At 37.0% G+C, this 13,762-nt stretch overlaps 1 protein-coding gene across 4 annotated transcripts in view; it reads right to left on the bottom strand.

Annotated features, from left to right (window-relative positions):
* The window catches only part of ANAPC1 (anaphase promoting complex subunit 1), a 109,926-nt gene that overhangs the window by 52,731 nt on the left and 43,433 nt on the right, over positions 1-13,762 (bottom strand). For all 4 annotated transcript variants that reach the window (XM_001494798.6, XM_014731030.3, XM_070235135.1 and 1 more), the window contains 4 exons: positions 10,041-10,219; positions 7,512-7,726; positions 5,221-5,339; positions 307-578 (listed from right to left, as the gene is read on the bottom strand). In XM_001494798.6, the coding sequence (XP_001494848.1) occupies positions 307-578; positions 5,221-5,339; positions 7,512-7,726; positions 10,041-10,219 (785 nt within the window). The remainder of the gene's footprint in view (positions 1-306; positions 579-5,220; positions 5,340-7,511; positions 7,727-10,040; positions 10,220-13,762) is intronic.

Consider the following 13,762-nt stretch of genomic DNA (forward strand, 5'->3'; position numbering starts at 1 on the left):
GTGGAAGAGTCTGGTTTGCCAAGGAGCTAAAATGTCCAGTCCCTGTGACTGGAATGTGGGGAGCAAGGGGAAGAGTGGCACAAAGGCTGGAGAAGCAGAATCACACAGATTCCCAGAACACACATTAAGAGCAATGCTAGGTCACTCAACAGTTTTGACCAGGCAAGTGATACATTCTAATTTACGCTTCAGAAAGATTACTCTGCCAGCTATGAGAAGAATGGAAGGGCACAACAGAACTATCAGGAGTTAAGGTAGCAGCCCAGGTGAGGTACAATGCCAGGAGCTAGGAGCGCAAGTTCTCACCTTGGTCAAGTAGTCATGGATATTGAGAGTAGCCAGCTTGGTAAGGTGCCCATTCAGACCCAGGGCCATGAGAAAGCCAGCATATTCGTTGGCTAACTCGGCATGCTTGGGCTTATTATAAACAATCCAAGCTGAGTCGATCTGGGAGGCGGGAGCTATCTTCAGGCCGGCAGCCACGCCATTGTGGAAGCTGGCCCAGCTTGTCATGTTGGGAGGCACATCAATGTTTCCACTGTTAAGGTCTACTGTTGTGTTTCGAGGAGGGGCCCGCCCTATTCAGGCAAATGAAATTTAAAATTGACAGAATAAAATTTCACAAAGCCAAAGTTGTTAAATTGACATTTTTGAGAAGAGATTATTTTTTCTACATTTGAAACCCTTAACCCCCTTGTACCTGGGATGATACCTATGTTACGATGAGTACTTAAATTTGTATACATGTGAATCAAACTTGATGCAAGGTAGAAAACTTCAATTGTTTAAAATAATTCATTGTGCTTTTTGTTAAAATACATGGAGCTACAAGATAACTAATACCAACTTAACTTTATACAGATCTGATTAGGATACCCATTGCTTTGAAATATTTCTTTCAAACAGCAGGAAGCTCATTAAAAAGTAAACTGAGGGGCCAGCCCTGTGGCCTAATTTAACCATGGGTGTACTCCACTTCGGTGGCGCAGGTTCAGACCCTGGGCAGGGACCTACACCACTCATTGGCGGCCATGCTGTGGTGGCCACCCACATACAAAGTAGAGGAAAACCAGCACAGATATTACGTCAGGGTGAATCTTCCTCAAGTAAAAAGAGGAAGACTGGGATCAGATGTTAGCTCAGGGCAAATCTTCCTCAGCAAAACTTTAAAAAGTAATAAAATAAAATGAAAACTATATCACAGTTAAATTATATGAATAATAAATCCCGACATGATTGATAACACTGAGGTTAGTTTCAAATATGCCATCCCATATTTTCCTCTAGACGTTAAGGAAAATTCACATTTTAAAAAAGACACAAGGCCAGGGCCAGCCCAGTGGCACAGCGGTTAAGTTCACATGTTCCGCTTTGGTGGCCTGGGGTTCACCAGTTCAGATCCCAGATGTGGCCACGGCACTGCATGGCAAGCCAAGCGTAGCATGCGTCCCACATATAAAGTAGAGGAAGACAGGCACGAATGTTAGCTCAGGGCCAGTATTCCTCAGCAAAAAGAGGAGGACTGACAGCAGATGTTAGCTCAAGGCTAATCTTCCTTAAAAAAAAAAAAGAGAGAGAGAAAAGACCCTTCACAATTTGCTCTATCTTTATCTCTTATCTATATATGCTCATCTCTCTCTATATGTATATTTTTGTTGTTAGTGCTGTCGAGTCCATTCTGACTCCAAGCAATCCTATGTACAGCAAAGTCACACCCTGCCTGGTCTTTTTTGTGCCATCCACCCATCTTCTGGCACTATATCAGACAATGCTCTGCTGCTATTCATAGGGTTTCCATGGCCAATTTTTTTTGGAAGTGGGTGGCCAGGTCCTTCCTCCTCATCCATCTTAGTCTGGAAGCTCCAGTGAAACCTGCCCACCATGGGTGACCCTGCTGGTATTTCAAATACCAGTGGCCTAAGTTTCAGCATCACAGCAACAGGCAGCCACCACAGTATGACAACCAACAGACAGGTGGTGTGTTTCCTGACTGAGAAACAAACCCAGGCCACTGCAGTGAGACCACCGACTTAACCACAGGACCACCAGGGCTGGCTGTAGACACCTAATCCCATGCTACTGTTAAAAACGTCAAACTGCCTTCAGAGATAGCTATATAAAAAGCATCACTTTACAGACTTGTGTTACCTAGTGAACCATAAAAGAGTATTTACTAAATTTAATTTTATGGTCAATTTATTTAAGAGCAATGTAAAGTAAATGTTCATGATGCTACACTCGCTTTGAATTCCTTTTCTTGAGTCTTTTGGTTTGATCTACACTGTGTACAGGCAAATACTGAATTCTTTTTTTTTAATTCTTTTTATATTTTTAATATTCTGTATTAACTCAAGTCATAGATGAACATTTAAAGTAAATATTCTAAATACCAAATAAAATTATACACTTCACTGTAAGGTTTGAAAATATGGTTTCAGAGAGTTCTGAAAGTCACATATAATAAATTTTACATAGATACAGAGTATCTTATTTGTGGTGTGTACACACATATACACAAACACAAGCACAAAGTAAAATATGTTTGTTTTTACCACTTGCTTTTTGTACCTAAGAGCTAACTCAAATGCTGGTGCATGACAGTACCATACTGAGTGAGAAGTTCATGTGTTATATGTTTACTTTCTCAAAAAAGGCAGAGATTAGGGGCTGCCCACGTGGCCGAGTGGTTAAGTTCGTGCGCTTTGCTGAGGTGGCCCAGGATTTCACCAATTCAAATCACGGGTGCAGACATGGCACCATTCATCAGGCCATGCTGAGGTGGCGTCCCACGTACCACAACTAGAAGGACCCACAGCTAAAATATATACAACTATGTACTGGGGAGCTTTGGGGAGAAAAAAGAAAAATAAAACCTTTAAAAAAACAAAAAAAAAGGCAAAGATTAATAATGAAAAAACAAGTGTACTTTCTAAAACAACTCGTCATATGTAGATGAAATAATATTTACACACAAGAGAAAATGAAAGCAAAAGCTAAAGCAACTTTTCTTCAATAAGACTAACAACATACAAAGGTACAGTAGCCCAGGGGCCAGCCCGGTGGTGTAGTGGTTAAATTCACATGCTCCACTTCGGTTGCCCAGGGTTCACAGGTTCGGATCCCAAGAGCAGCCCCATGTACCACTCATCAAGCCAAGCTGTGACGGCATCCCGTAAACAAAATAGAGGAAGATGGACATCGATGTTAGCTCAGGGCTAATCTTTTCTTTTTTTTTTTTTTTTTTAAAGATTTTATTTTTCCTTTTTCTCCAAAGCCCCTCGGCACATAGTTGTGCATTTTTAGTTGTGGGTCCTTCTAGTTGTGGCATGTGGGATGCTGCCTCAGCGTGGCCTGATGAGCAGTGCCACGTCCGCGCCCAGGATTCGAACCAGTGAAACCCTGGGCCGACGAAGCGGAGCGAGTGAACTTAACCACTCGCCAGGGCCAGCCCCAGGGCTAATCTTCCTCAGCAAAGAGAAAGACTAGCAATGGATGTTAGCTCAGGGCCAATATCCTCACCAAAAGAAAAAGTACCACAGGCCATATCAGTGCAAGTTAAGGAAATATTTTAAGAAAATATTTTTTCCTAAATGAGTTTATTATTAAACAAGATAATCTTTTTGGGGGAGGGAGTCTACCAGAATGTCTAAAAGAATAAAACTTTGGATTAACATCATACCATTTTTTAATACCCACCCAAGCATCACTGCCCAGATTTAAGAGATTTTAACATTTGTCAGTTTTGCATAAGATTGTTCTCTTTTTAACCCAAACTTTTTATATGAAAACATTCAAATAGTTGAAAGCCTAATAAAATGAACACCTGTATACCATGCTCTCCATCAAGATTCAATCTGGCTATAGTTGCTTTACCTCTAAGAGAGAGAACAATTAAAATGTTGAAGGCAACTCTGCTTGCGGTGTCTCTCAATGAGATTAGGGCCCCAGAACAGCTGTGATATGGGAGCTGGCGGGGGCAGGGGAGGATGTGTTCTTCACTCAGCTGATCTCACTTTCCACATGATGCAAAAAGCACCAGCTCTTTACAAATCTGAGCAGGGCCCTGGATTTTTAATTTACATAACTTAAAATATTGTGGAATTATATTTGCATATATTACATACTATACATTACTGCATGCGTCATATACACACTGTGCAGAAGTCTCACAAAATCACATATACTTTAAAGGATTTTCAATGATAATTTCAACTGTACACATCTGTCACCTTTAGAACACACTCAAATCAGCATCAGGTGGGACAGGCACTGCAAAATCCATGGTAATCAATAATACTGGGAAATGAGCACACTTCTATCTGGCAGAAGTAAAAACTTATGCAGCCAACCAGAAAGGCATTTGACAGTACGTTACATCAAAGCTTTTAAATATTGCTATCCTAAGAACTCTACTTCTAAGCAATTATCCTAAATAAAATGAATATATCCCAACATTTTGCTATGTTTATAATAGCAAAGAACGGTTATTTCCAACAATATCAGGTTGTTTATATAAACTGTATTCCATTAAATGAAATACTCTGGAGCAAATAAAAACAAAGCTGTTGATTAAAAATATGTGTACATAATACATACAAACACATACATAATTGTATACATACATATGCTAGATATGGAAGGATGCTCACTATATGGTAAATTTTAAAAACAATTTCTAAAACAGATTTTTCTGATAATCAAATATAAAATTCTAAAATGGAGAAACAAAACTGGGAAATATATAAATCAAAATGTTAACACTAGTGAACTCTGACAAGTAGGACTTGCTATAAGTGACTGTTTTTTTTCTCCTTTTGCTTAGTATATTTCCTAGTTTTTGTACAAAATCATATATTCATAAGACATAACGACATTTTAAGACTAAATATTTTTACATATTACACTTTAAGATTATTTAAAAGTTCAATAATCTCACTATTATCAATATCTTTCTAAACTTTCCCAAGTGGCTTTTTATATCTTGAAAAGGTCTCATTAAAAGCAAAAACTGGTAATTGGGTACATTCTATTTCCCTCAATGTTTAGTTTGATTTGCTATTTGGGCTTTGATAACCGCTACAGTAGCTATTAACAATATTTAAAATCACTGGGGATAGAAAGAACATTTATTTGGTTTTAACTAAAATATTTCAAAAGAACTCCACAAAATATACACACAATCATTTTCCTTTCTCTTTGAGCCCAGAATTTTTAACATACCAGTCAGATTCAATTTAGGAATAGGCAACGGTTCCGTTGGAACAGGATGGTATGAAAACAAGGTAAACATTCCTCGTCCTACAGGAAGGGCCATAGTTCGCTGACACAACTGGAGCAATCTATAATTACAATTAAAACCAACATGTGAAAAATTTTTAAGCAAAACATAAATGGAATGGAATCGGTAGGCAAATATTTCAAAAGGAAGTCACATCAAAGCAAACCCATAGAAAGATGTGGATGAATCATCTAAACACAGTTATGCTCATTTTAATACTCTTGTTCCAATTAGAAACTCTAAGAGGGAGACACATTTCCTTTCTTCTGTCTCACGTTTGCTTTGATGAAAACCAGCTGGTCTATAAACCAAGCCTACTCTCCCTAGGTATCCAAAAAGAGAAACCAAAAATTCCACTCTAACTGATGCTAACCCTCCCAAAGGAAATTTCTACTTTTTGGGTTTCCTCATCGTATTACTTTCAGCCTAGCTGCCCTCAGTATGCTGGGATGCTTCTCCTATGCTTTTTGGCAATACAGCCTCAGGAGAGGCAGCTCTGTGGCCTGTACACAAGGAAGGAAAGGGAGTCCCTAAACTGAAGGTCAGTGGACTTTAGTGTCTCCAGGGAAAATACAGACTTAGTTTCACTTACATGAAGGCTAGGATTTATAGAACTAACAGCACTACATATCAGTTATGTTCAAAGTTAAAATGCTTCTACAGGCTATACTTTGAAACTGACACATGACTCTTTCACTTGTTTCTATGTTAAAATAAATCACACTCCACACAGCTGCTTAAAACAAAATCAAACAAATTGTTGAAGTAGGAGCACTTATAACCAGGAAACTCTTAACACAAGTTATATTTAAAGACACAGAAATATCCCTTCAGAGGCTAACATTTTCTCTGCAGACAAAGCTATTCACAAACATGCTCTCTCCCTAAATATACATACATATAGCTGCTTTTCTAGTTCTTTAGGGAGGAAAATTTTGCTGTCCTAAGATTCTTTGGGAACACTCACTCATGCTAATCTAGAATTAGGGAAATTCAAGGCCGGGAAGCTATATCCCATAGAATTTTTTAGCAGAAACCTTACACATAATCCATAAAATTATAATAGTGAAAACAGTAATAGTGTATCTCTTCCATTTAAGATGCTACAAAGTATAAGATGCATTATTTCATGAGGTACAAAGAAAGAAAAAAAATTGCCAATTAAACTCTAACACCTACTAACTGAAAAACATATTCTGATTTCAGAGATATTAAAAGGTAAAAAAAAAAAATAGCATCATAGTCAATGAACTCTGTTAATAATGGTTGACTGCACTGAGCTTTACTATGTACTGGCTAGGGTTCTAAGTACTACATAGAAATAACTCAGTGATAAACAGAGCAACTCTATGTCATATGAATACAACACTCCTGCCTATTCTTACAGTTGAGGCAACTGAGACAGGAAGAGGGTAAGTAACTCATCCAAAGTCAGCCAGCAGACAGTGGCCAAGCTTGGCTCCAGAGCCCATGTCATAACTACTATGCTCTCATCCGAATTCCCCATCACTCCATCTCCTCATTTACAGGTGACTAATACCTGGGTACATATGGAGAGGAACAGTGATGGGGAGACTAGGACTAACTCAGTTCTTCATCAGGCTGCGGCTAAGTGTGGCCAGTCCTTCCCCTTGAAGCAGTACCACTGTAAGTAAGGTACGGAGAACCAGAGAATAGTGGCAGAAAAATGACAGGTGAGAGAGACAAGGCAAATACAAAGACAGGAGAGAACTTTAAAATATAAGTTGAACTGTCCCAAAGCAACAGTTCTGGAATGTCCCAGGCACATGACTTTGGTTACTACTGAGTCTTAGAATTCATCATGGGATATACTATGTTAGAGGATGGCAGGAAAGAAGGCTTATAGAGTATTACCTATCACACCCAAAAAAGAAAAAATACTGGTATAAGTTTAAACTAAACTACACTTAAAAAAAAAACAACAAAACACCTCAAAATATTTTCCTGATCGAGATAGAGAAGAATGAGTTCACTGTTTTGCTTTATTTGTAAATTCTTAACTACAAGCACAATGGTTTCAGTTTCACCTTTTCTAAACAGCATACAGCTGAAAGACAACACTTATGTCACCAAATACCAAAATGTGTTGAAACATGTATGGTTTACTGAGGTTGGATAAAAACTTAAAATACAAGGTACTTTAAGGTATCTTTTTAGGGTGTTTTGCATTTAAAAAAACTCTGCCAAGAGAGAATGACGTGTTCTCCTTTACCTGTTTTCTTTCTCCTCAATGAACTCGTGGTCACTGAGTTCTGGGTACTGCACTACATTGACACGGACAGGATGAGCACTTTGAAGAAGCCTTCGCACGTCCTGCACCCTTAGATCTTCACTCCATATTAACGACATAACCTCCTGATTCATGTCATTCATGCCATCATCTTCCTCCTCAGTTTCTGTTCCTGAAGGAACATCTGATGAGAGCACCTGAGTAACAGACTTGGCTGTAATAATAATTTAAAAACCAGTCCACACGCACTTATTGAACACGAGGATATATAGGATGATGTACCGAGACTATATCAGTACAGAGAAAATACGTATTCCAAACCAGGGCTGACTGGGTTCCCAACGTATACTGGGACTCTAACCTAGAAATCTTTTTTAAAAGTACAATTATATTGCCCACTTGGGAAAATTCTTTATTGAGTCAAGGGAAAAGGTTTAAATTTAGGACAATAGTCAGGAGGCTGATTACATTGGAGAAACATTCTAAAGAAACCATAAAAATCTAACTGTATCTTAAACATCTCGAAAAGGAAATGACTTCATGCAATATGAATTCTAGTTCCTATTGCAAGTAGAATATGAACCCCCCCTTCCTATTACTGAAGAACCCACACTAATTTAAATATTATCTTTGATTAATATAAGCAGAAGAAAACAACCTGAAAGGATATACAACAAGGGCTGGAGGAAGGTGGACAATACTTCCTTACTTTAGTACTTTAGATAGAATTGCTAATGGTTGGTTTTCACTTTTTTTTTAATAAGTATGTTCCAAATACAAATCCTTGAAAGAGATTTGAGTACAGCAAAACAAGTGGGGAAGATTAATTCCTTGATTATCATTCGGTCCTCAGACGCTCAGCATGTGTTTTAATATAAGCCTTCCCAGTCCAAGTAATTCAATCAGACTCGAACACACAAGAATAGCATGAAATCTTCTCACTTTCTCCCAAAAAGAGTTTTATACTCCTTTAAGAAAAGATTAAGCACTCCTAGTTAGAACACTAAAGTTCTGCAACATTTAATGTGGAAGTAACATTAGCCTGAAAATAATAATGGCAAATAGAACTAAGATAATCACTTAGTTCATAAAAAGAATGATTCCTATGGAATATCTAATTTTAAAGGACACTATATTCTAATGGGTGAGTTAGCTATAAAATACAGACTCAAAGAGATGAAAAATTGAATTTACATGAGATTAGCCATAAAATATAGCCTCAAATAACTGAATAAATTGAATTCAGACAGAATTACTTAAAATGACATTTAAATACAGATGAATGATTATTAATACCATTTGGTTTTAGTGCTAATGATGTTAAATTGCTCCCGCTCATAGTAACAAAAGAGGTCTAAATGCTAAAACCTTATCTTGGTCAAGGAAAGGATAACCACATTATTAGCAAAAAAACCTTGGTTTTCTGTTTAAAACAGGACAAACACTAATTGAACTAAGAGTTGTCATTTAAGTGCAGATTAAAAGAGAGATGAGCTGAGACAACCCTGCTGGAGATCAGATCCCCATGGAAACTGCTTCTGTCGTGGATCCTTTAGGCAACTCTGATCTTCGGAAAAAATTTTGACAGAGGCTCTGAAGAAGCATTAAATAGCCTAACACCTAAACATTAGAAACAGTTACAATGCACAAATTACTATGTGTTGGTTCAAAAGCTAATAAAAAATAGCTAAATTTGCAGTTTTCTCAGAGACATAAACAAAGTAGGAGAGACACCAGGAGTGGAACAACCATCCCTGAATCCTCCCTCATCCTCAGGGCAATGCAATGCTACCATTCATTTTTTTTTTTAAGTTAATTGGAATTCTAGAATAAGATTTAAAAGTTCCATTTTTAAGTAAGTTTTAAACAGGCTAATTTTAAAAGGAGAGAGAATTGTAGAGTAATGATGTATTTCACTTTCTATTTGTAGTCTTCTTAGAACCAAGTCTTAAAAAAAAAAGCAGATCTGAAGACTGACGAAGGACAGTATTTCAGGTGGGACAACTTGAGTGCCTGCCCTTACCAAAAAATCCTTTTCCTGGGGCTTCAGTTTTATGTAATTAAATAAATATATTTACACCTATGTAAAGGTTAAATTCAAAAAATTCAACACATCACAAAAGTATGAAAGAGAAAATGGTTATATATTAACTATTCAGATTCAGGATATATGTGCTCTCCCTTGTTCTAGATGATAATTACAAAATAGTTAATCACCAATATGATACAAGCAGGGAATCAACCACGGCAGTTGCTCTACTGGCTCAGCACTTGTCCTGACTCAAGGCAAAGAAAGATCTGGCAAGACAGAGCATTCACAAAGTCTCCTGTTCCCACGTTCAATTTACAATTGAAAAGATCTGTCCAATTATAAACCCCATCTTGCATATAATATAAAAGACAATCAGATATACACACTTGCAAAAAGATTCAAAGGAAAATGAAAAACATTTCTACTTGGATTTTATTGAAGCTAAAACTGAACTTTGAACTTTCTACGTTGACACTCACAGATTTCCCTTTAGGTAAGTTTCCTTCGCAGGCCTGCTTGGAAAGATCTTGACGTCCAATCAAGAGACAGACAGCTTCTGGCCAGTCTGAAGCAGGCTGCTCGCGACAGTGATAAATTGCATCTCTGATGGGAAGAGCAATTCCAAAGGGAAGAGTTTCCAAGTCTCTTAAAGTGAAACCTTATGGTGAAATGAAGGGAGAAAATTTTTCATTTAGACTTACCACTGTCCTAATTATTCTTCCACTGAAATTAGTAAAATCTATCCTGACAAGTAAGAAAGAACTTTGTTTCATTCATCTTACTACTAGACTAGCATGTTGACATCAGGGATTGGTATAAAAGGTCTCTTTAAAGAACTCCTAAAAACCTTAAGAAAAAGACAATCAAATTGGAAAAACACAAAGGACAGACAGATATTTTCCAAAGAGGAAACACAAATGGTCAACAAGGATATAAAAATATGCACTATACAATGAGTGATCAGGGAAATGCAAGTTAAAAGCACTTAGAAATATAATTTCACACTCACTTGACAGACAAATATTGGGGTCAATCAACACCAACTGTTAGCAACTCTGCAGGGCAAGATTAATTCTCAGCCACAGTTAGTGGTGGCACAAACTGGTCAACTATTTTGGGAAACATCTGGCATGTACAGACAGATCCACCCCTATGGTCCATCAACAGCCATACAGAATCTTGTGCACATGTGCACCAGGATACAAGCATTAAAATAGTCATCAGCAATGTTGTTTCATTACGGAAAAAAAAGGGAAGGGAGGAAATAGAATAACTGTAATCATCAATAGAATGGATATATAAGTTGTGATATAGTCAAACAATGGGTTATATAGCAGAGAAAATGAATGACCTACTGCTACATAAGTCAGTATGGAAGAATCTTTAAAAAGTAACATTGAGTGAAGAAAATAAAACATATTTATATCTACGTCCATTTACATACAAGTTCAAAAACAGACAATACTAAGCAAAATATAAAGATGATAAAACTACAAAAAAAAACAACAGAAAGTAATACAAAATTTAGGTAGGGGTGTGTGGGAAGAGGATACCATGCAGGAGTAGATACACAATCGCCCTCTACTACACTATTAATGTTCTCAAGAAATACAACAGATGCTAGTGCAGGGCCAATCTTCCACAGAAAGAAAACAAAACAAAAAATTTGAACACATATATTTGGGGTCGGTCCCATGGCCAAGTGGTTAAGTTCACGTGCTCCACTTTAGCGGTACAGGGTTTCACCGGTTCAGATCCTGGGCATGGACCTAGCATCACTCATCCAGCCATGCTGAGGCAGCATCCCACATAACAGAGCTAGAAGGACCTATAACAACTATGTACTGAGGGCCCTTGGGGAGAAGAAGAAGAAGATATTGGCAACAGATGTTGGCTCAGGGCCAATCTTAAAGAAAAGAAATGAAAGAAGAGAAATTACAATGGATACCACAGAAATACAAAATAGTATAAGAGAATACCATAAAAAGCTATATGCCAAAAAATTGGACAATCTAGAAGAAATAGATAAATTTACTTAAGATTCTTACAACCTCCCAAAGCTGATCTAAGAAGAAACAGATAATTTGAAAAGACCAATCACAAGTAAAGAGATTGAAACAATAATTAAAAACCTCCCAAAAAATAAAAGTCCAGGACCAGATGGCTTTCCTGGAGAATTCTATCAAACATTCAAAGAAGATTTAATACCTATCCTTCTCAAACTATTCCAAAAAATTGAGGAAGATGGAGCACTTCTTAACATATTCTATGGGGTCAACATAACCCTGATACCAAAGCCTGACAAGGACAACACAAAAAAACAAAACTACAGCCCAATATCGCTGATGAACATAGATGCAAAAATCTTAAAGAAAATATTGGCAACCTGAATACAGCAATACATTAAAAAGATAATACAACATGATAAAGTGGGATTTATACGAGGGACACAGGGATGGTTCAACATCCACAAGTCAATCAATGTGATACATCACATTAACCAAATAAGGAATAAAAACCACATGATCATCTCAATAGATGCAAAGAAAGCATTTGACAAGATCCAACATCCATCTATGATAAAATCTCCTAACAAAATGGCAGTAGAAGGAAAGCACCTCAACATAATAAAGGCCATATATGACAAACCCACAGCCAACATGATGCTCAATGGGGAAAAACTGAAAGCCACCCCTCTGAGAACAGGAACAAGACAACAGTGCCCCTCTCATCACTCTTATTCAACATAGTACTACAGATTTTGGCTAGAGCAATTAGGCAAGAAAAATAAAAGGAATTCAAACAGGAAATGAAGAAGTGAAACTCTGTTTGCAGACAACATGATTTTATATACAGAAAACCCGAAAGAATCCATCAGGAAACTATTAGAAGTAATCTAGTACAGTAAAATTGAAGGGTACAAAATCAACATGCAAAAGTCAGTTGCATTTCTATACTCTAATAATGAACTAACAGAAAGAGAACTCAAGAATACAATCCCATTTACCATCGCAACAAAAAGAATAAAATATCTAGGAATAAATTTAAACAAAGAGATGAAAGACTATACACTGACAACTATAAGACATTACTGAAAGAAATTGATAACATAAAGAAATAGAAAGATATTCCATGCATATTGATCAGAAGAATAAACATAGTTAAAATGTCCATACTACCCAAAGCAATCTACAGATTCAATGCAATCCCAATCATAACTCCAATGACATTCTTCACAGAAATAGAACAAAGAATCCTAAAATTCATATGGGGCAAGAAAAGACCCCGAATAACTAAAGCAATCCTGAGAAAAAAGAACAAAGCTGGAAGCATCACAATCTCTAACTTCAAAATGTACTACAAAGCTATAGTCATCAAAACAGCATGGCACTAGTACAAAAACAGGCATACAGATCAATGGAACAGAATTGAAAGCCAGAAATAAATCCACACATCTACAGACAAGTAATCTTCAACAAAGATGCTAAGAATATACAATGGAGAAAAGAAAGTCTTTTCAATAAATGGTGTTGGGAAAACTGGACACCCACATGCAAAAGAATGAAAGTAGACCATTATCTTATGCTGTACACAAAAATAAACTCAAAATGGATCAAAGACTTGAAGGTAAGACCCGAAACCAGAGAACCTCTTCAAGAAAATACAGGTAGTACACTCTTTGACATCAGTCTTAAAATGGATCTTTTCAAATACCATGTCTTCTTGGACAAGGGAAACAAAAGAAACAATAAACAAGTGGGACTTCATCAGACTAAGAAGCTTTTGCAAGGCAAAGGAAACCAAGATCAAAACAAAAAGACAACCCATCAATTAGGAGAAAATATTTGCAAATCATATATCCAACAAGGAGCTAATCTCCATAATATATAAAGAACTCACACAACTGAACAACAAAAAAACAAAAACCTGATCAAAAAATGGGCAGAGGAGACGAACAGACATTTTTCCAAAGAAGATATACAGATGGCCAATAGGCACATGAAAAGATGTTCAACATCGCTAATCATCAGGGAAATGTAAATCAAAACTACAATGAGCTATCACTTCATACCTGTTAAAAGGGCTATAATCACCAAGACAAAAAATAACAAATGTTGGAGAGGTTGTGGAGAAAAGGGAACCCTCATACGCTGCTGGTGGGAAAGCAAAGTGGTGTAGCCACTATGGAAAACAGTATGGA

The sequence above is a fragment of the Equus caballus genome, chromosome 15 (genome assembly GCF_041296265.1).
Source record: "Equus caballus isolate H_3958 breed thoroughbred chromosome 15, TB-T2T, whole genome shotgun sequence".
In the NCBI taxonomy this organism is placed as follows: domain Eukaryota; kingdom Metazoa; phylum Chordata; class Mammalia; order Perissodactyla; family Equidae; genus Equus; species Equus caballus.